The sequence below is a fragment of the Micropterus salmoides genome, unplaced genomic scaffold (assembly GCF_014851395.1).
Source record: "Micropterus salmoides isolate LMB-PRFRI ecotype aquatic unplaced genomic scaffold, ASM1485139v1 Ms_hic_scaffold_21, whole genome shotgun sequence".
In the NCBI taxonomy this organism is placed as follows: domain Eukaryota; kingdom Metazoa; phylum Chordata; class Actinopteri; order Centrarchiformes; family Centrarchidae; genus Micropterus; species Micropterus salmoides.
This window is the reverse complement of record NW_024041262.1, coordinates 15,305,163-15,326,030: the sequence shown is the minus strand read 5'-3', so window position 1 is coordinate 15,326,030 and position 20,868 is coordinate 15,305,163. Positions and strand designations below refer to the sequence as shown.

General features: G+C 40.0%; 2 protein-coding genes across 4 annotated transcripts; both read right to left on the bottom strand.

Annotated features, from left to right (window-relative positions):
* Positions 1-598: 598 nt before the first annotated feature.
* On the bottom strand, positions 599-7,620 carry dbf4b (DBF4 zinc finger B). 2 transcript variants are annotated; one of them, XM_038735481.1, is made up of 12 exons: positions 7,517-7,620; positions 6,771-6,971; positions 6,479-6,658; positions 5,906-5,956; positions 5,704-5,773; positions 5,365-5,429; positions 5,083-5,122; positions 4,915-4,960; positions 3,627-3,755; positions 3,330-3,468; positions 3,101-3,234; positions 599-2,970 (listed from the first exon to the last, which is right to left on the bottom strand). In XM_038735481.1, exons 2-12 carry the CDS (start codon positions 6,918-6,920, stop codon positions 1,488-1,490), a joined length of 2,487 nt encoding a protein of 828 aa, XP_038591409.1. In that variant the 5' UTR covers positions 6,921-6,971; positions 7,517-7,620; the 3' UTR covers positions 599-1,487. The 2 variants fall into 2 exon arrangements, with proteins under 2 accessions (XP_038591409.1, XP_038591410.1); XM_038735482.1 differs by having other exon boundaries at positions 6,771-6,974; positions 7,517-7,592.
* Positions 7,621-9,362: 1,742 nt separating this feature from the next.
* LOC119916228 (gap junction gamma-1 protein-like) lies at positions 9,363-18,288 on the bottom strand. 2 transcript variants are annotated; one of them, XM_038736162.1, is made up of 4 exons: positions 18,066-18,288; positions 16,842-16,915; positions 16,265-16,336; positions 9,363-11,933 (listed from the first exon to the last, which is right to left on the bottom strand). In XM_038736162.1, exon 4 carries the CDS (start codon positions 11,878-11,880, stop codon positions 10,516-10,518), a length of 1,365 nt encoding a protein of 454 aa, XP_038592090.1. In that variant the 5' UTR covers positions 11,881-11,933; positions 16,265-16,336; positions 16,842-16,915; positions 18,066-18,288; the 3' UTR covers positions 9,363-10,515. The 2 variants fall into 2 exon arrangements, with proteins under 2 accessions (XP_038592090.1, XP_038592089.1); XM_038736161.1 differs by lacking the exon at positions 16,265-16,336.
* Between the last annotated feature and the right edge of the window lie 2,580 nt (positions 18,289-20,868).

Genomic DNA, 20,868 nt, shown 5'->3' with positions numbered 1-20,868 from the left:
TTAAAGAGCTTGGAGAAATCATGACAACTCCATCTGTCGAGGAAGTCAGACATCAACTCCACACACAAACTTCTGAAATGGGAGCCTGTTGATGGTAGTACTACCAGAACATTTAGAATTTTAGGCTGTGTATCTCACTTGAACTTGAACCCTCCACCCCCCGAACTAGCCTCACAAAACACAATCCCCACATTAATTTAAAAAATCTACATAGGAAACTTTTTAGTGGTTATGTAGTAAGTTAAAGGGTGGGATTGTGTTCTCTTCTTTAGTGACAAGCTACTGCAGTTTTGGCGAGGGCCACTTCTACTAAAGAATCCCTTTCATTCCAACAAATCCGGGTAGTGAAGGGTTACATAACAAGGCTTGGAGATTAGATATCAAATATTGTTTTCGTCAGCTGGGCTGATGAGCCTAACAGGACACATCGACCCACTGTTGCCCTTGCCTCACCCTTCCCTCCCCATTTAGCTCTCCCTTAGCCCACATGCAGAGTCAGTATTTATTAAAGACAGCGGGAAAAATTACCTTCAGCATACAGCAACAGTTTTTGTTTTACCCAAAAAGCAACTTTTTCTAAACTACACCGCAGGAAATGTTAATGGTTAAAAGCATTTATTTAAAAAACACCGTACAAGAATTGACTTTACATTTTCCTAAGAGGACTATTCATCATCCATCAAGTGGTGTTTCTTGCGGCTTTCTGCATTTGTTTTAAAAGTCCATGTAAGATATTCAGGTGCAATTTTTTGACAACGTGGGGCTTTGACTTATGAGGAGCAATGACACGTTTTCAATGTTAGGTGACCCAACACTGCAGAAACTGACAAGTGAGCTGATAAACCTCCCTGTGGCTGCAGCACACTGTGAAGCAGTTGTCTCTCCTTCACAAAGCCAGTTCTTTGGCTCACCTTCAAAAGGCAGGAAAGGCCATTTGACATTCATCGGACAGTTTTCTGTCTCACAGGTTGCGAGAGTCCTACACTCTACCAACGCATCATCAATGCCGGTGCAAGTGGGATCTGATCCAGATGCAGCAGCACTTACAGTAATTGAGTAATGCCCCCTTCAGAAAAGCCTCATTAAATTCTCAATACCGCCACGTGTTCCGGACATAGCTGCTGAAAGACTGCAGTCAGCACGACACACAGAATATTGCTTAGGGGTCCTGTGCACAAGGAGGATTAGGGGTTGAGAGGAAAAATCATAATAGATGCTCTTCAAATTTGTGGGAAGATGCAAGTAACATCTACTACAACAAAATAATTAAAGTAAAATAACAATCTGCATCTCTAAAACAGCTTAATATCACATATTAGTTATTACACTAAGTTTTAAATATTTATCAACTTTCATTGACTTATTTTGATGAGTTTAAGTGCATCCTACTGTTTCTTAGGGTGGGATATGCAGCTACAAAGTCAAAGACTGTTCTCCAGGTGCCTTACATGGCTTCCAGTTTTTGAAAATGGTCTAGAAAATAATCATCAGTGCTGAACTTCAACAATCTGTACTACAGTCCTGGAAAACGCTGAGGGGTCCATTTCTTCCCCACACAGTGAGGTCGTTGGGGTTGACGGCTGAAGGGCGTTGTGTAGACGTGACTCATAGCTGGTGTCGTGCATCCAGGTGCACGGCCTGTGGAGGAGTTCCTTGTCGAGCTCATAGCTCTGCACGGTGGGCGACAGGGGAGCGTCCAAGGCCGGTCCCAGCCGTGACAGCAGGTCACAGTCCCAGTCAGAGTCTGATGATGATGGAGAGAGCGTGGCTAAGTCAGGGATGAGGGCCGACTCGATGCACACTGAGGTGGAGTGGGATAGTGAACGTTGAGAGTCTTGACTGGAAAACGTACTATGAGATTTATTATTGGGGAAGTGAAATGGAGGATCAAAAATCTTTGCTTTTGAGAAGAGTGGCAAAATGTCCAATTGATTTGGCGCCCGAGTGAAATTCTGTGCAGTAGGAACACAAAACGTGGTAAAAGTCTGATTTACACAAAGTGTTTCTACACTGCACGTTGAAGAATCCTTTGGGTAAGGAAAAGACTGTATTATCTGACAAGAGATCTTGTCACATAATAAACAATCCTCAGGTTTTGCCATAATGTCACTTTCTAGTTTTGCAGTGTTATGCCCATGTTTAGTCCAGCTACCACTGTAGCTACATTTAGACGTAATCCTCCTCCTTTTATACTGGCTGTGTTCGGGGCTGGCTGATCTGCAGCGCTTTTTGGGGTTTGGTGCTGTCGCCGACTGTCGAGGGAGAGAACGAGATCTACGTGGATACAGTGCAGAACTCTGCAAACCATTAGTGGGACATATGATCCCACTAAATCCTAAAAGACTTTCCTGGTTTGATCCATTTACTCCTTCTTCATTTGACAAAGCTACAGAAGGAATAAATGGGGTGGAGATGGGAATTGTGACAGCTGGGACAGACTGAGACACACTTACTGCAGTGTCCATTTCACACATGAGTCCTTCCACAGCCTCCTCTGCAGTGTAATGTTGAGGACTGAGGACAGGAGGCTCAGAGTACAGACAGTATGGCTCCATAATATAGGGGGGATAAGGGACTTGTGGGCTTAGGACTGGAGGCAGGAAGTAAGGGTCGGGAGATGGACATGGCCTGTCAGGGGAGGGGGAGACATGTTGAGTATCAGGCTGCTGGCTGACTGGGTCGTAGGGTTGTGGTTCAACATCCAAAACAGGCATGGCTGGACTTGAAGCACGATGATAGCTGCCAGGGAGCAGGCAGTCTGGGTTAGTAATGAAAGGCTGGATGTCAGCAGGTGGAGTGTCTGGTGATGGGTTGGCTGGTCCAGAAGAAAGAGGACCCCTAGTAGGGCTGGAGATGTGCTCAATGAATACTGATCCTTGTGTCTGCAGGGCCTGAACAGCATGCTCCGTCTCAACATCAGTAAGAGGCTCCAGTTCACAGACATCTTGGATGGGCAAAGGAGATGGTGGTCTGTAAGGAGAACAGAGACAATACTTAAAACCCTCTATTTAAACACGGAAATCCCATTGTGGTACACTGAAAAAGCAAATTACAGGAAATCACAACATCAGGATATTGCTAGGTAAAAATAAAAACCCACCGGTTCAGTGTTTCTTCTGACTTTTGAGGTGGATTGGGGTCGAATCCTGGAAGCATCTCTGCCACAAGTTGGTCCACCGCAGTGTAGTTTGAGAGATCCAGCACAAATGCACGGTGCTGATCAGACTGCAAGTGCTGCAAGGGCCAACAAAACCCACAAGTCACAGTTACATACAAGCCAAAAAAATATTTTCCATGCCAATAGTAATAAAGTAATACAAGAGTTCCACCTCCTCCAGATTAGTGAAGGGTTGATGGCAGCATTCACAGTAAGACAGGTCCTTTTTGCGAGGCCGCCAAGGTGTAGGGTTACAGCTGAGTGGCGTTTGAGATTTGTCCTGAATGTTGCTTCCAACCTTTTTCTTCTCCCTAACAAACGACAAACCCCAATTATGATCATTTTTGATTGCAATTTATTTCCTGTTGACTGTGTTCCATCAATGCAACACAGGAAATAAACTTGAACCCAAGCACTGTGTTAGCAAGACAATGGTCTATATCCTTCAAATAATGCCAGTTAAACAAACCTTGTTTTATTTTCTCCTTGGTCAATTTGTACTTCAAACCGAGGAGGAGGAGATTCAAAGGGACTAAATCTGCCCGAGTACGATAAAGTGGGGAAGGTCAAAGACTGCATATGCAGGGGCTTGTATTTCCTGGTTAGAGAACAAAACAACATCATTTAATACACAAAATGTTAATTAAATAAAAATGTTTAAGCATGAAAAAAAAAATACAATGCAATAGACATCTTAAAGCAGATACAATAGAATGATTATTATCATTATTTTATTTTCAAATGGAAAACGCCTTTGCAAAACTGAATGTGAAAATACACATTAAGAATATTCAAATGCTTCAGATGTCTTGGGTTTCATTTGTTCGCAGCAAAGGCCTATGCATTAACCAGAGCACTTCAATTAAATTAAATGAGAGGGCAAATGAAAAGACCTGTTCGCACATAGAGATCCCCTGCAGGAACAGGCAATGGAGCTTGCAAAGCCTCATCGAATAGAAATCGTACCAGCTTGAGCTCTGGCCTCCAGGGGAGCGGCTTCACAAGGGGGGCTTGTCACATTACATGATGGGACTCCTTAACAGGTTCAATTAAGAAAAGCATCTGGGCTGAAATGCAAACCTCCACAACTAGCACCCGGTGGGGTAGGAAAGGCAGATAAAGGGACAGGTCGCTGCCACCCGTTGTTGTTCCACTATCATTAAGCTTAACCTGGGCAGGCCTAAAAACCTTCCCTTTGTATCAAATGACAATGTGAAAATGATGTTTGAATGTGAAAGGGGTCACTTGTATTTACCATCCGAATCTGTAGCGCCACTCGGCTTTCCAGCGAATTTTAGCTCATTGTAAAAAATCTCTCTCTTTCTCTCTCTCTCTCGCTCTCAACATAGTTAGAGATTGGTTGGTGAACGTACAGACAGAAGTTGGTGGAAACAGAGCTAAGAGAGTGAATATTAGACAGGTGGCCAAAACACCAATACAACTGAAAGTTAAATTGTTCCATAACTACTGGATGTATAAATACACAATTGCTTGCTAACAAGTTTGCCATATAAACTGAAAAGGTGATTATATGCCAACCCTGTGTTCACAATTTCAAAGCCCCCATGAGTACAAAATAAATTCGGCAGTCTTTGTTTTGGAAGTGGGGGTTCAAAGAAAGATTTGTGAGGGAGAAAGGACAGGCAGTTTTTATCTTAACCAAGTGTACTGTACTCTTGGATTCCCTTGTCCCTTGCTAGATGAAAAAATAAATAATAAAAACAAACAAAGAGCACTAAATGAGGGACCAAACTCACCTGCTCGAGTCTTCAATTTTAAGATAAGGCGACCTCAAAGCTGCAGCTATAGACCAGGAGAAGTGAGGATGAACAGAAAAACAATTATATTAGACAAAACTTTTACAATCACAGAAATACAGTATTGTTGGAAATTAACAGATTAGCAGCACAAACACAAAAACTAACCTTTGACAACATGAGCACCTTGTTGTTTGGTGTAAGTCCTCTGTATTAAAAAAAAGTAATAAATAAGACGCATTAATATTTTAGAGTAACGGTTGATGTACATCATATCACAGTAATTTCAATAGTTGTATACTTGTATTTTTTTCCTTCATAAACCCTATTCATTTCAGAACCATTCTGATTTCCCCCCAGAATCATTCATAAATGATGTACTCACTTTATTTTTGTAAAACTGATACATTTGGCTATCTGGTGAAAAGACATTCAGCCCAAACATCTTACCTCTGGCTTCTCATGTATCGCACTCAAGCTCTCACGAGTCAACTGTTTCAAATATAAAATGACATCTGATACCACATTAAGGAACAATACAAGACTTTCACACACTGTTCTGTGATTAAGAACATGACATTTCTTTACTAGTTAACAACAAACTTCTTTAGCTTGTATCTGTAGACACAGCAGCATAGAACAAAACACAAACGCTCACATGGCGCCATCTGCTGTGAGCAGAGATTCAATGCACTACAGATGTGAACACATACAAGCCAAATCAAATGTCAAATAATGTTATTATTTTGATGAGGAATTCATCTCTCATGACCATGGTCAAAAGGATACCATCAGCATACAAAATCTTCACTCCCCATGATCGGGCATTGGACAAAACACTGTTCCTCTGCAGTCGTTCCTACAAAACATCATCAGATTCAAGCCAAATAACAAACCACATCAGTCTTCAGTATATCACCAATACCCAGAAACTATAAAATAAAGCCCACAGGTCTGCACAATAAACCATATTTTAGCTGGACTGACTTACATTGTTGCGCATGGCTTTTTCAAGCAGGGCCTTCCCACGGCTGCCACAAACCTGTAGAGAAACAGGACACATAAATTTAATTACAGCTTATATACATTATAAAATCCACTGGGATATTGTGCAAATGAGTTGGTGAATAGTTATATATGTAGCAATTTCCAAATTTCTTATATAAATACATAATTTACACCATTAGTATAATAATAATATTAATTTGTATCAGGGAACTAAATAGTAAGTATCATTATTTGAATTCTACAGCAAGAAATACAATAAGCTATAAATAAATATATACAGGAGGTATTTTCTCACTCATTCAAAAACATTTACTGAAACAGAAGGGGTTCAGCAAATGTCAAAATACATTAATTAGGAAAGAAAATTACAGACCATATATATTAATTTAAAAGAATTAGCTGTTTGGTAAAATTGATTTGACGTCAATTATATTAAACTTTCATCCTTTTGTGACTTTCTATTGCCAAAACTCAGGTTAAATATGTAATAATGTTTATTTTTACACACTTGTTAGCTGTAAAAGATTTTAAAACATGTGTGGGTGATGCTTAGTACCACTGGTCTTGGAGTTGCTTGTTGCTGTTTGTCACTGTCTCGCGTCATTATAGGACGCTGGGTTTCTTCACTCGTCCCCTTTGCCCCTGCTTTGGAATCTGTACACTTCATGTCCTTCAGGCACTCTTGGCTTCCAGTCACAACAAAGCTCACATCCTTGTGAAGGAAACTCTCAACTCCCTTCAGAATAAGAAAAAAAAAACACCTGTCACAGCAGGTAAATGCTCAATCAAAAGCTAATTTGTTAATCAGGATCCACAGGCATACTGCCTTCATCTACACACAAGCTTACCCCTCCTAGAAGATATATGGTCTCCAAAAGCAGAGCTGTTGAGCGTTTCTTCACACTGTCCAGGTAAAAAGTCTTCCCCTCCAGCTTCTTCTGTCCAGGACACAGTGAGCCCAGAAGGCCTTGCTCCTTTGCATACTGCCGGTGCTGCATGATCCTGGTGCAGTAAAGGAGCTTTCAACTTAACAGAAAAACACCAGGACCCTGCTTAAGAGAGAGAAGCACATGTGTTTGTAAATGTTAAATGCATAAGTTAAACATTTGACAGGAAGCATTCTTAAAATAAAATCTCCTATATTAATGGCTATATCTATCTATAAACACATGATGTACGAATACTATTTATTTCTTAAATGTAATAACTTAATTTTAACTTATTTGGACAATGATGTGTGCAAAACTTAATACAAGTTCTAGTGCCTGCATGTTGAAGGTCATCTCGTTTATTGTCAAATGTGAGATTGAGGTAGATTTTAAGTTAGGTCAAAACAACGTTTTGAAAATGTCATGTAGTTTTTGGTTTTACTACCAAACAGCGTAGTACACGCATTATTAACCTAACCACCTTCCTAGTTAGCAAATGTAGCTGTGACTAGTTAGCGTTAGCTGACCTTAGCTAGCTTAGCTTTCCTAGAAATACACAACGCCTGGGCAACAAAACATTTAGCTGGTTCTTAATGAGAATTAATTGTGTGTTAAACCATTTTCAACATCGTCGCGGCAAAAAGAGAGAAGGACTACCTACTTACGTTTTGTTACTGTGCTGAAGAACTAAGTTTCAGAAATTGTTTCTATTGATAAACTAAAAGGTGGCCGAGAAGCAACCGCCGCTTTTTTAAAAACACTGGCGAAGACGTGAACATAACGTCAACGTCACGTCCTGTGAAACGCTGCCTTCACGTGCTTTTCACATCAACAGACCTCTGAGTGTCAGCCCATATGTCCGGAGTAATTGTTTTGCAATTTTGCAATTATGTGAAACGAAATTGAAATTCAGTCGGATTATCAGGCAGCCTCTTACAGTCATCCTCTCCAGCATCAAAGTACTTCTTTCTCAAAGTCAATGAGACGCGCTCTGCTGGAATATTGAGTGGTACATTATATTCTGACAGTAGCCTAAATGCAGCACAAAGGATGTAGCGGCAATATAGAGACCGTCCCCCCATTTTATGGACATAATTTATTTTATATACAAATATATGCTTTTGCAGTTTAGAAAGGGAACAAACACAAACATTTGATCAGGCCTCTGTCATTTTCGTCCAGCTGATCCAACACTTACTAACTCTGCGGTCAGCGACCTACTCCCTCTCCGGGGACCTACAATGGGTTGTGTAGCCAGTAGGCCTACTACCGGCGGGCTGTGAACGGTTCGTGATCGTGACCCTCTGTCTGGAGGAATTTAACGCATAGGTTAATCCATGTACAACAGCTGGGTGCCTGACGCAGCCCCACGCAACTTTCTAAATTCCTCCACCTCACGGAGAAAAGAAAGGTCAGGTCGAAACAGTGTAGAGATACTGCTGCAGCTGTTGCGTGAAGCTGCTTTCACCAATTATCAAAACAAGTTAATAAAGATAAAACGATAATAGCGCCGGGTGCCGTTTCACAACTACGCTCGTTTTATTTTATAAATCCAGCGCACCCATTTCCTTCACAGCTGAGGCTCTCGTTCCTCCATAAAAGGTGTGTTCAGTGTTGCTTTACCTGGTTCTTGGTTCTTGTAAAATATCCACTGTGTCTGCGTCTTCTAACGTAATAGCGATTTATAATTTTCTCACTGCTGGTTTCTGTCACTACATCTCTCGACAAAACACCACGGTTTTATTTCAGCGTTCTGTAACGTAACTTCGTCAACTCGAGTAGTTCACCTGCTCTGCTCCCCTCCACGTACACACACACGCACACAGTGTGCCAGTGACCCATCCATCACCCAAATCTGTCAACTTGGGGGAAACTGTGCTGCTGTTGCACTGTATATGTTGTTTAAAGTTAATAATGTTGGATTATTGTTTCTTATTTCATGGTTTGTATGGGGGTTTGGAGTAATGCATAGGTTTACATAGTAGCCTAGTTTTTAAAAAGAAAGTATTATTTTTCAAAAGTTTTATGTTTCCTAAGGCAATGAGTAATCCTGTTAAATAATTGTGATCTCAATATTGACCAAAATAATTAGCATTTAATTTAATTCATGAAATTTGTTGTGTGAAACTACACCTCTGCCTTCTCTCTGTACAGGCTAATGCTTCATTCAATACATCGTTTTATTTTTTAACTTTTTATTGTGTTAAGAGCGCATTTTGACTTGTTTAGGACTTGAAACTCAAAGTTTAAGACTTGGACTTGCTTGTCCTTGACTTGAGACTTGAATTGGACTTGTACAACGATGGTATGATCCATTCAGACTTACCTCTGAGGCACAGAGATGGTTGAAGAATGAAACATAGGTTGTTCTTTATAAAAGTGACTATCATATGTACTTATCATCCGCAAAACAAAAAGTGTAGCCTAATCATGACAGACTAATAAAGTGAATGATTTGAATTTATACTGCCATGACACCAAACTTGTTAAATGTAAAACAGAGACCACAAGACGAATATGAATTCTTTATTCAAAACATGCCAACAAACCTTTTTGTTTAGAAAAATATTATCCACAAAAACACAGGGACAGTGCAAAGTACTAGCCTTAATGACATTTCAATTTGAACATTTGCAAATAAAAAGATGTATTAATGACAAGGAACTCCTTAGAACAGGCCTCTCATTATTTCTTTATGGCTGGAAAAACCAATCCACATCAAACCTGGTTTAGTGAAAATAAAAAATAAATGTGGTATTATCAGAAACAACAAAACTGTTCAAAGCTTGGCCTCTGGATGGTAATGAAACTAGTCACATAGACAGTAGAACTTAACTAGTAGAAAAAAAAATACTTATTTAACAGTTGCACTTAACCGTGATGCAGAGTTAACAGGAAGCAGCACTTTGACTGTAAAAGTAAGGCACCTTAGGTTACAGTGGAGAGGCCTCTGCATATTTACCGGGAATCAAAGACAGCACCAACATCTTCCTGCAAAAGCTATTTAACAAAATGTACTAAGTGATTATCTTCAATGGATTTCTTACAAGTTGCTATTTACATATTAGTAACAGAATCTTTCTTGCACTGTTAAGTTTTAAGGCAACTTAAACCTGAATACTAATATAACTTTTGTCCAACGAAAATTAGGGTTAGGGTTACAGTCCAACCCAAAGATATTCAGTTTACATTGATATAAAACAGAAAAGCAAATCCGCACATTTTGAGAACAGAAAACAGAATATTTATCAGTTTTGCTTGAAAAAATTACAATAAATTATCAAAATTATTGAAGATTATTTTTCTGTCGTCAACTAATCGATTAATGTTGTCAAAATGTCAAAATGTTGAATTCGAGTCACAATCTGAAATATATCTGCATGAACATGTACCATTTATATCCCTTGGCTCTTTAAGTTTTCAGATCTTGTCTACGCACAAAGTGTTTGATCCTCATTGGACAGCTATCAGCAGACTGGTACAAGGTAGACCCTGACACTAATCATCACATAAAACTATTAATGGTGTGAAAACTACTGAAAAGAATGTAAACCCAGGCCGTGTCCATTTGTTCATACAAGGTATTGCCACACAAAGGTAAATACTGTCTGTGAAGGATTTGCATTGTTTAAAACTAACAAAAACAGAAGTCACCGACTGTACTTCAGATCCACTCAGAACCCTTTATGACTCCATATTTGCTGCTACTACTGCTGCTGCCTCTGTCTGCGTCTGCCTTGCTCGAGGGCTGTTTGGACGCCTGCCGGTGTTTACGTTCACGGTGAAGCTTGCTGTGGTTATTACTCTGGCTCTGTGTCTGGCTGTAGGCCTGACTGTCAGCCTCCAGCCTGTTCTGAAGCTGACGGATGTCCTTATTAACACCTCTGGGGGTATCTGCCATCCCTGCTCTGCACATGTTTTCATCATTACTGGTGTACTGCTGACGCTCCTCTTGGGCAATGTTCACGTGGTTCTGCCGGCATGCCCTCTTGGCATTAGAGATATCTGTGATGGGTAGTGGTTGGTTGTGGTGTCCTGTGGATACCAGAAGAGGCTTGATGCCGATGTTGTACCCGGGTGGGGCTGATGGCGCGTTCCAAGAAAAAGGGTAGCTGCTGTAATCCTCTCCGCTCGATCCTGCATCATTAAGGGCCCCTTGTCTCCGCATCAGCCTGTACAGCTCATCGTCATGGAGCTGCATCCGGCGGGAGCGTACAATCTCGCAGATGGTCCCTATGCCCAGGTGAAGCATCTCCCATATATTGAGTGTCAGACAGAGCAGAGATACTGTGTACATGATGAGGAGAAAGATAGTCTTCTCAGTGGGCCGTGACACAAAGCAGTCCACGCTGTGAGGGCAGGGCAGGTCTGAGCACACGTAGGTGGCGGGCACAGCAAACCCATACAGGGCATACTGTCCACACAAGAAAGCCACCTCCAGCAAGGAGCGGGCCAAGAGCTGAAGGACATAAATCCTCATCAGTCCATCTTCTTTGATACGCTGGCGCCCATCATGGCGCACCTTGACCTTCGCTTGTCCATCACCGCTGTTTTCTTTTGCTGTTCCACCGCCATCACTCTCCCCCTCAGCCATATCATAGATCATGGGGTCTTCCTCCTCATCCTCAGCCTCTTCAATGCCCCTGTGCTGCTTTCTGCCTGGAAGATTCTTGAGTTTCTTCCGTGAAAATCCACTCACTCCTGCACTGCCTCCCTGCTCCTCTGTATGAGCAATCTTGTTGACAGCGTAGCCCAGGTACATGAGCGACGGTGTAGCCACCAGAATGATTTGGAAAACCCAGAAGCGGACGTGTGAGAGTGGAGCGAAGGCGTCGTAGCAGACGTTCTCACAGCCCGGCTGGCCTGTGTTGCAGACAAACTTACTCTGCTCATCGTAATAGATGGACTCACCGCCCACGGCTGTCAGCACAATGCGGAACACGATGAGCACAGTGAGCCAGATCTTGCCCACAAATGTAGAATGGTTGTGGATTTCTTCCAGCAGCCGAGTCAGGAAACTCCAACTCATGGTAGTGGCAGGGAAACTACAGTGAGAGGCAACATACACCTCCTGTTACTCCGCTGTGGAGAGAGCAGAAATGATTAACTCTATGCAAAACTTTAAAGAAAGCATTCACATTAATACTAATTATTAATTTATACCTCCTTACAGTAAAATGCCCCAAACTTAGTAGAAGAAATTACTTTACGGACACTTCCTTCCTTCTTAACAGTGTCAGATATGTGGAGATAAAAACAAAAAAGAGTAAGTAGTAACACACACACTCTCTGTATGCTGTATTCACAAAGTATTATAGCTCAGAGCACTTTGTCTTTCCTACAGTATACATGGCTATCAAATTTTTCTTTACAAAAACAACATGTTTATCCTTGATTCTTTTAATAGCTGTGCCCCAAAGCTCATGTCTAAACACATCCTTGGCATTAGTAAGCAAAGGGAAGAGTAATGACAATGATGGAATGTCTAACCATAATTGCTATTGTTAACCGAAAGTCCCTAATAGACATTTTACATTAGGTCATTACTATGTCTGACCATTCAGATAAACTAAAAACTTTCTCATCTGGTTTAAGAAATAAAATCTTGTGTGTGTCTGTGTTAGAAAAACTCAAATATTAAAAGAGGAATCAGCTAAATTACTTCAGTGTCACATAAGTATTATTAATATCAAGTACTGCAGGAAGACGACATTGGAAACATGAGTCAGAGTTAGTAACTTGGGAAATAAAGTCATGCTAGCAGTTCCTCTACGTACACAACACAACTCCTCTCCCTTCTTTCCACTGGCATTTCCTGCAATAACTCGGCTCTCATGAGATTTCAGAGCGACAACTTTCCTTGAGTGAGACTTCTGTTTCCTGTTAAAAACAAAGGGTGTCACCGGGGTCACTCATTATGTTGTTAGACACCTGGTATAAGAGTCTGTCAGTGGCTAAAAGAAGCACTTTTTGTGGACGTAATTTTGACAGGCAGAACTGCCCCGAAGGAAAATGATGCAGCCACTGCAGCCGGTTTGATGGCTGTTGGTTGAAGCACAGATTCCAAAACATGTTGTACTTACTAGTCATTTCAACACCTAAATATGTGACAATAGCACCCAGTTTTAAATGTGTTTTTCCTTTCACAGTCATTGGTTTTCATAAATAATGTAGACATAGAACAGCATTTTTATAATTAATGGACGGAACAACACAACTACAATATGGACAACTATTAGCTTTAAATGTGGCTCAGCTCCTTACTGACATTTCTTTGTGCTGTAATTAGCTACACAAGGCTGGGGTAAAGAGATGCTCTGAGGTAGTAGCATACTAGATGGCTAGCTAACTGGCTATATAGAGACACACACACACGCACTATTGTCAAAAAAGATGAAAAGCAAAAAATGAAATCACTCTGGTTTGCTTGAAATTTGTATTGTAGAAACTGTTCTTTCCCTCACCTGAATTTAGATGATAAAATCTCTGTCTGTCCTCTGGTGAACTAGACCACCTCATACTGTACCTAACTTTACCCGTTTAACCCCTGCAGACATCCATCTGCCCAAAACCTACTCTGCACACATTTTCACGAGTCACTCATGCAAGAGGAAATCTAAAAGGTTCAGCTCACTTCTATGGGATAGACTGTGTCTGCATGTGTGTTTTCTGTGAGTGTATTAGTTCATGAGTTCACTTCTTAGGATAGTGTATATTGCAGCAACCAAGGCTCCTGCACAGTCGCTTGTAATAACATGCAGTTGACATCCATCTATAGACAGGAGACACTGACTGAGGCAAACAAGGTCCAGTGATACAGTACCTTTGTTTTGGGACTGTCACTGTATGAAGTCAATGTTATGTTAAAAAAACATTTGTTTTACCGTTTAGAGTTTAGGGCATTATTTTGTCCCCCTGTGTGCATGACCACATGAAAAAATAAAACAGGCTTGGCTGTTATTTGTTTTATGACTGAAATGATTAATCAATGGCAAGAAAATTAGGCAGTAATAATTTAAATAATTGTATATTTATGTTAAACTGTTCAAGAAAAAAAGCAATTGCTGGTTCCAGCTTTTTTAAACAAGAGTAATGAAAACAATAATGGACAATGAAAATTACTGTCAATTTGTTGCCCAAATTTGTTTTGATTAATCATTACAAATTGAGATCTGAGAATCTGCCCAACGCACATTTACATACACATTGTGGATATTTTTGTTTTATATATCATTCACCCATTCTGTATTCCCATTTAAATGTTTTCTTTCAACATCGTCTTCAATATTGCTAAACACATAAACACATGACTCTCCTGGATAATACAACAATGATGCCTGATAGGCTATACCAGTGATTTTCAAATGTTGTTTGTCTGGTGACAAGTGCAAAGACAATTTTACACATGCATATACAGGGCTCAACACAATTTTATTGATGCCAAGTCACTGAAAATTTATATCACTGACACTTTGTTTATAATAGGCAAATTGAGCCAGTGTGACATTGTATCCAATAACAAGAAATAAATAAATAAACTCCCATGAAACAAAGTCCAGCTGCTGTAAACATGCTTCCTCATGTCTCTGTCAAGAAAACAAAGGTTGTGACTGTCTCATTAAGAGTCACATGCCCTCTAAAACTGCACATCTGGCCATGTTGTGTAATGTACTATGTAGTAGCCCAGCAGCACAGCTATCACCACCCAAACACAAGTCTCCTCCGTCACTGCCCACTTTCAGCTCAGCTCATCAGCTCAACAAATCATACTGCTACACAGTAATGGAGTAAAGCAACTTTAATTGCAAGCCATAAAATCATACATTTTAGTTCTTAACAAGCCATCCAATCAATTCTTTGATATTTTGATTCCCCGTAATGTATGTATTTTGTGCCACAACCGTGGAGGTTATATACTTCTGCCAAATGCATTTTTTAAAAGCCTAAGACTCATTTTCAACATTACTTCCAACTTTACTCACCAACCTAGCTGACACCATTAGGTAGGGTCCAGGCAACAATCCCCCAACTTTACCATACTTATTCTGAAGGGGAAAAGAAGCCTCACCCTCAACAAATGGAATAATAAGTTGAACACATGTCTATGAAGATTCTCAGTCATCCAGGTCATAGTTATCCAACGAAGGTTAAAATCAAGGGCAACTAGACTTGGTTGAAATCAACCAAGTTCAGTTGCCCTTGATTTTAACCTTCGTTGGATAAGTTGAACACATGTTAAGATGATTACCTTTCAGTTTTTGTTGCCAGATTATTCTGATAAACAAACACACCATTCTCTTGACAAACATATATACACAAAACCAGAGCCTGCTGTCAACTCTTTTGTGTGAAACCACTGAATGTAACTGTATGTGAACAAAAAATAAACCCCACAGATATGTCTCTACATAAAACCTCCATTCATATTCATTGCAAAACAAAAGAAACCTGCCTAGTCTCAAAATGTAGCAACAGCTCCAACAAGTTGCTAGTGCCACATTGAATGCCCGAAGGTGTTTCAGTGCATTTTTCCCCAGATGTCTCCCAGCCCCAGACCAACAGCCTCCAGCTTCCTACAGTGCCAGTAAAAGAACTATTTGCCAGCCTTGTACATGCCTATCTAAGAAGGCTTCAAGCTGTGAACGCGAAGGTCTGTGGTTTCCTTCAAAGCATTTCAAGTGATGCTCCACCCAAAATCTATAATTTGAGTTTAAAACACCACTATTAACTTCAGTGGCAACTGTAAAAAGGTTGTAGTTTGCTGACACCACACTTTCTTTTTTAAAGCATATTTTGGGGGGCATTTTTTTGATTAGAGACATTCTACATGCTAGAAAGCTGACGAGGAAAAAACGGAAATGAGGTGGGAATGAAACGGTCCCTGATTGGACTGGTTTCAAACCAGGTTTGGTGTAATCAATATGGCCAGCACCTTAAATGCAACACCTACCATGTCGTACAAGCAGAAGAAAATGGCATTTTGTGCTGATGCAGGGACACACATCAATCTACATTGACAGTGCCAGTATGTAGGCTTGTTTATAAAAAAAATGGTGTGAGCGTTTAGACATACATCTGTGTGTTGCCCTTACTATACATAAATAGGAGCACAGCTTAGTATCAGTTTGCTACGACTTCACCTTTGTGGTAAAAACTAGCAGATCTGAGTCTTGTGATTTGCCTCTTGAGGAAGTAGCAAATTTAATGTTGGGCCTGGGACCCAATCACTCAAAGACAACTGTGCTCCAGACCAACAAACAAGCTGAAGGCAGGATTGTCGGGCTAGACAATGTGCATTAATGAAGACCGAATCGAAAATAAAACAGGCAGATAATCACCACGTTACATACATCATGGCATACTTATTTAAATAAAAAAAATCTCACAGGAAATGCTACAATGAGTGTAATTACCCAAACTTTGGCTTCAGCATCTCCCATCACTGTATATCCAGACACATGGAGCCCACAGGGTGCAGGGCCCATCTACTCAAAGATGTCAAACCACACACAGAAGATGCAGTATAACATAATATGATTTAGACTCAAGCCTCTAAGCATGAAGAGCTTATCTGACATGCTGAAGAAGGCCATACAAGTATGCCATGCTTGCATAAGAAATCAACTATCCAGGTAAAAAGAGCAGTAAACACCCAGCATTAGAATTAGTGCCTTTATCTCCTTGAGTAGTAATTAGTACTTTTCAATGAGAAGCCTATTTTGTCTATACCTTCACATTTCACCATATTTTATTTTACTATTGTGCCTCCTCTGCAATTTCCTGTAATATTAGTGTAAATAGCTAAATCTTTTTGGGACTATAAATAAGCATATCTGGACGTACTAACACTTATTTTACATTAACCGGCACCAGCTACTCCCCTCCTTCTTCTCGACTACTACAATTAACAAAAATTAATAAAAATATATATATTAAAACACTTTCAATCATCATTCTATGTATTTTGCATATTGAAGTGAGTCTTATTACCTCTTTTTGTTTTATCCTTCGTATCCTTCTCGTTTTCACGGCCAGAATTCAGGGATATTTCAAACCCCATGTGCCTGCAAAGAAAACAGAGATAACGCAACAAACATCTGTTTAATCAAATTTCTCAGTTTTTATATTTGACAGGAGAATTGTTAATTAGCAGATGTTTGGTGATTTATAATAGCACAGGTATGATCATTTTTTTGTTCAAGTTTTAACACATAAAGCTTTGACTCTAATGTTAGTTTGAAATCTAAAATGCTTTTCATTGTAGAAGAGAAACTGAACATTTAAGTTTAACCCTGTATGTTCTTCCGTTCACATCACAAAACTCATTTAGTGCTGAAAAAATAACATAAATATAAAGTTTGCACATCTTCTTCAAATCAAAGATGCCAAATAGAAAAGCATGCCACTGACCCAGATAAATGAAATAACATGTTGTGCTGTACTTGTTCCCGATGAAGCTTAAAGAACTTTAGCCAGCTGTATGAATTGTTGATTAAATGAACAGCAAATTAATTGCCAGCAATGGATTTAGATTATTTAACATAGGTAGTTTATTCTACACAATTCTTCTTTGTGTCATTGTTAACTTTGCTAGCTAATGTTAGCTAATTGAATGAGGTATCTTTGGGTTTTGGACTGCTGGTTGGAAAGAAAGAGCTAACGTTAACGTCATCTAAGTTGGGCTCCAGAAAATTATGATGGCGCTTTTAATTTTTTTCTGACATTTTATAGACTAAATGATTAATAAACACAACATACGTTCAACCCCCTAGACCTTTAAAACCACAAACGGGGGTCAGCAGCATCATTTTGGATGTTAGCAACGTTAACGTTGAGCAAAACGTTGTGGGTTTTTTTTATTTTAACCTCGACGAAAATATGTATTAATAATGTTTATGAATGCCTGTCAGTTATTATCAAGTACATTTGTTATGTTACGGTAATTTAAAATGTCTGTAAAACATAATAGACAAAGTTAATTCGCAGTTAAGTAAGTTAACTGACCCTGTTAGCAAACATTAGTAACATTATCTTTAACTGAACTAACGTTAGCTAAATCAGCTAATAAACCTACAAACCTAACCTTAGTTAAAATTAATCCTAGTTAACCTGGAAAACAGGCAAATCGTATGGTATAATCTTTGAGTAAGTTTTCTTCAAACACGCCTTGACAATGAACAGTAGACCGACATATATAAACCACAGCATCCTCACCTTTTCAGACGCACATCTGGCGCCGCTCCGCTCGAGAAAGACGGATCAACGTTCACAACTCAACCGGAAAGATACGGTACTTCTGTGCTGATGCCGAATTACACCAAAAAGTATGATATTGACGTTCACTCACAAAAATGTAGTCAAAGTTTAAAGTGACGGAAATTCTTACTAATTTGAGTGTTAAATTGACTTTTTATCCCGGAGACTGGAATTGGAGAGGGAGAGGGCTTGATTGTATGAGGGAAGGAAGACAAACGGGCTGGTGCCAAGCAAGGAGGGGCTTGTGTGTGTGTGTGTGTGTGAGAGAGAGAGAAAGAGAGAGAGGGAGGCATCAGGAGGCATTTTCCTTATTAACATTGTTATAAAAGGCAATTTTTTTTAAGGAAAACTATTTATATCATGATCAAATGCATGCAATCTATGACCTCTAATCAATGGCACACCTGCATTTGTTTCTCACTGCAACCCTGACTGCATACTTCACCTTTTGGATCTGCTGTTGAATGCCAAAGAAGTCTTGATGATGTGTAGGGGAGGGGTTCTCAAAGTGGGGTCCGGGGAACCCAAGGGGTCCTTGAGGTGGTTCCAGGGGGTCCCCAGCAAAAAAGGGGAATACTTTATTTTTGTTATAATTCTATCCATACATAGGACAGTGACTGAATGTATGAATATTTTGGTCATGGGTTTCATATATTTTCTGTAAAAAAAGAAATATAAAAGAAAAATCCTATCAGATAGGGGACCCTGGGACAAAATCTTATCAAACGGGGGTCCATGGTCTAATTTGTGTTAGTTTAGGGGTCCCTGATGTGAAAAAGTTTGAGAACCACTGGTGTAGGAAATACCAGTTCTACTGCTGTGTATAAACATTGCACAGCCACAGTCTTCTGTAGCCACATATTTTCTAAGGTTATGACCTATTTCCTTTGACCTATGACCTAGTCTTTGTCTATCTGTCATTATGGACGATTATCTAGTGACAAATGAGGACTTTGTCTTTAAATGGCAGATTTATCTACTCCAGATAGGGCACACACACAGGTGCTGCTAAATCAACAATGCACAGAGTGGGTTTATTATTAGCTTAGTCAAAAATGTGTTGTTAATCATGTCGATGCTCCTACATCTTTTTGAGTAGAATGCTGAGGTTTATTTCAAAGTTTCCTCCATTTGCCTCTACTTCTGGCTGCACAAACGGTAGAAAGAGTTGGTCATGAGTCAGGGGCAAAGACCAGAGTTGTCACACAGCACATATATTTACCACACTGTTGTCTTCAGACAGAGTCTGAGACTGAACAGACACCAATAGTTTGTTTCATCTTCTTCCATCAGGCTTTGGATACAAATCGTGGGCCAGTAAATTGTGTTTTGTCAAGAGCTTTTTGCCTTCTACTATATCAAGTCCTCAACAAGCTGCCTTAAAGGGGCACCCCATGAATTTTACTCATAAAGGTCAGTTTACTCGTCATGGAGAATACTATTCAGCCTGTAAAAACTGCTGTATAATGTCATCTGTAGTTCTGGTGGGAGCTTTAAAGTCCCTGATGATATGAAGAGCCTGTGTACAAACAGGGAGTGTGAAGTTTAAAAAGAGTATGGCAGATAACAGGCACTGAGGCTCTAATGGAAGATGCTATCTAGTTGCCTTTTGGGAATTAAAAGATCCAGTGTTTTTTGATCCAGACCTTAAGCGTTTGAGGAAAAGGAAAGTGCTCTGACTCCATCATTTTGTCTTCTAAGTTCCGGTCTACACCAGACATGAAAATGTGTTAACATCTGCTGCTTGTGACCACCTTACACCAAATATCTGACCTGTTTCATAATCTAAAGTAAAGCATGAAGGAAGAAAATAAGAGACTTTCTTCTGAAGGAATCTGACAAACGTCAGCTGGTCACATTACTGATATAACCTTCTGTGGCATGAATTTTTATTTTTGAGGGAAAATATATATTTAGGGGTTAGCCTGTGTGGACGGGTATTTCCGGGGATCTGTATGTGTGTTTGTGTGAGTTATTGTTTGTTATTAGTGTTTCTCTTCTCCTATTTTCTATTCTGTGTCAAAGCTCAGGAAGCAGTTACTGGTTTATGTGAAACAGAGGTGGACATCACATTTCCAGCTTTTGGTGTAACTGTGCACCATAGTACTTTGCATTGCCCCTTCTTTTCAGCCATTATCATCCAGTGTGCTGTGGCATCCAGGCGCACATAAGTGACTGGAATTGGAGCAGCGGGTCTTTTCTCCTCTTCTCCTCATATTTACTAGCAGTTGTGGAACTGGGACGACCTTTCTGCACTTCAGCGATATATGACTTGAAGGAATAAAGCTTTGTTTATCTTTCTCATGCCATTGCCTTCACACTCTCTCTGGTTCTCACAAATAAACCCGTCAGTACCACTTCTTTCATTTGATTTTGTTCTGATACAATGTTATCAGTGAGTCAAGCAGATCCACCCCACCCATATTCTTGTTGGATTCTTTTACCACAGCAGGGCAGGGGACTTTGGTGGTCATCTTTTGCTTGCGATCCTACCTCCCACTTGCTCCAACAGCTCAGGGGGTTCTACAACTCTCCCTGTATAGATTTCAAAGTTGAGTGAGACACCATCAGAGCCAGCCAAGATGAGTATTTTGTAGTCCCAAGTCTTTGGTTTTGCTGGCAGGTATTGATTCAGTCTTTTTCTTCCCTTAAATGGGACCATCTGCTTATCAATAGCCAGCTTTTCGTCCATTGGGATTTATGTCAGTTTTGCTTAGATGAGTGACCAATGGTCAGATCTTGTGGAGTGGATCATTATTTT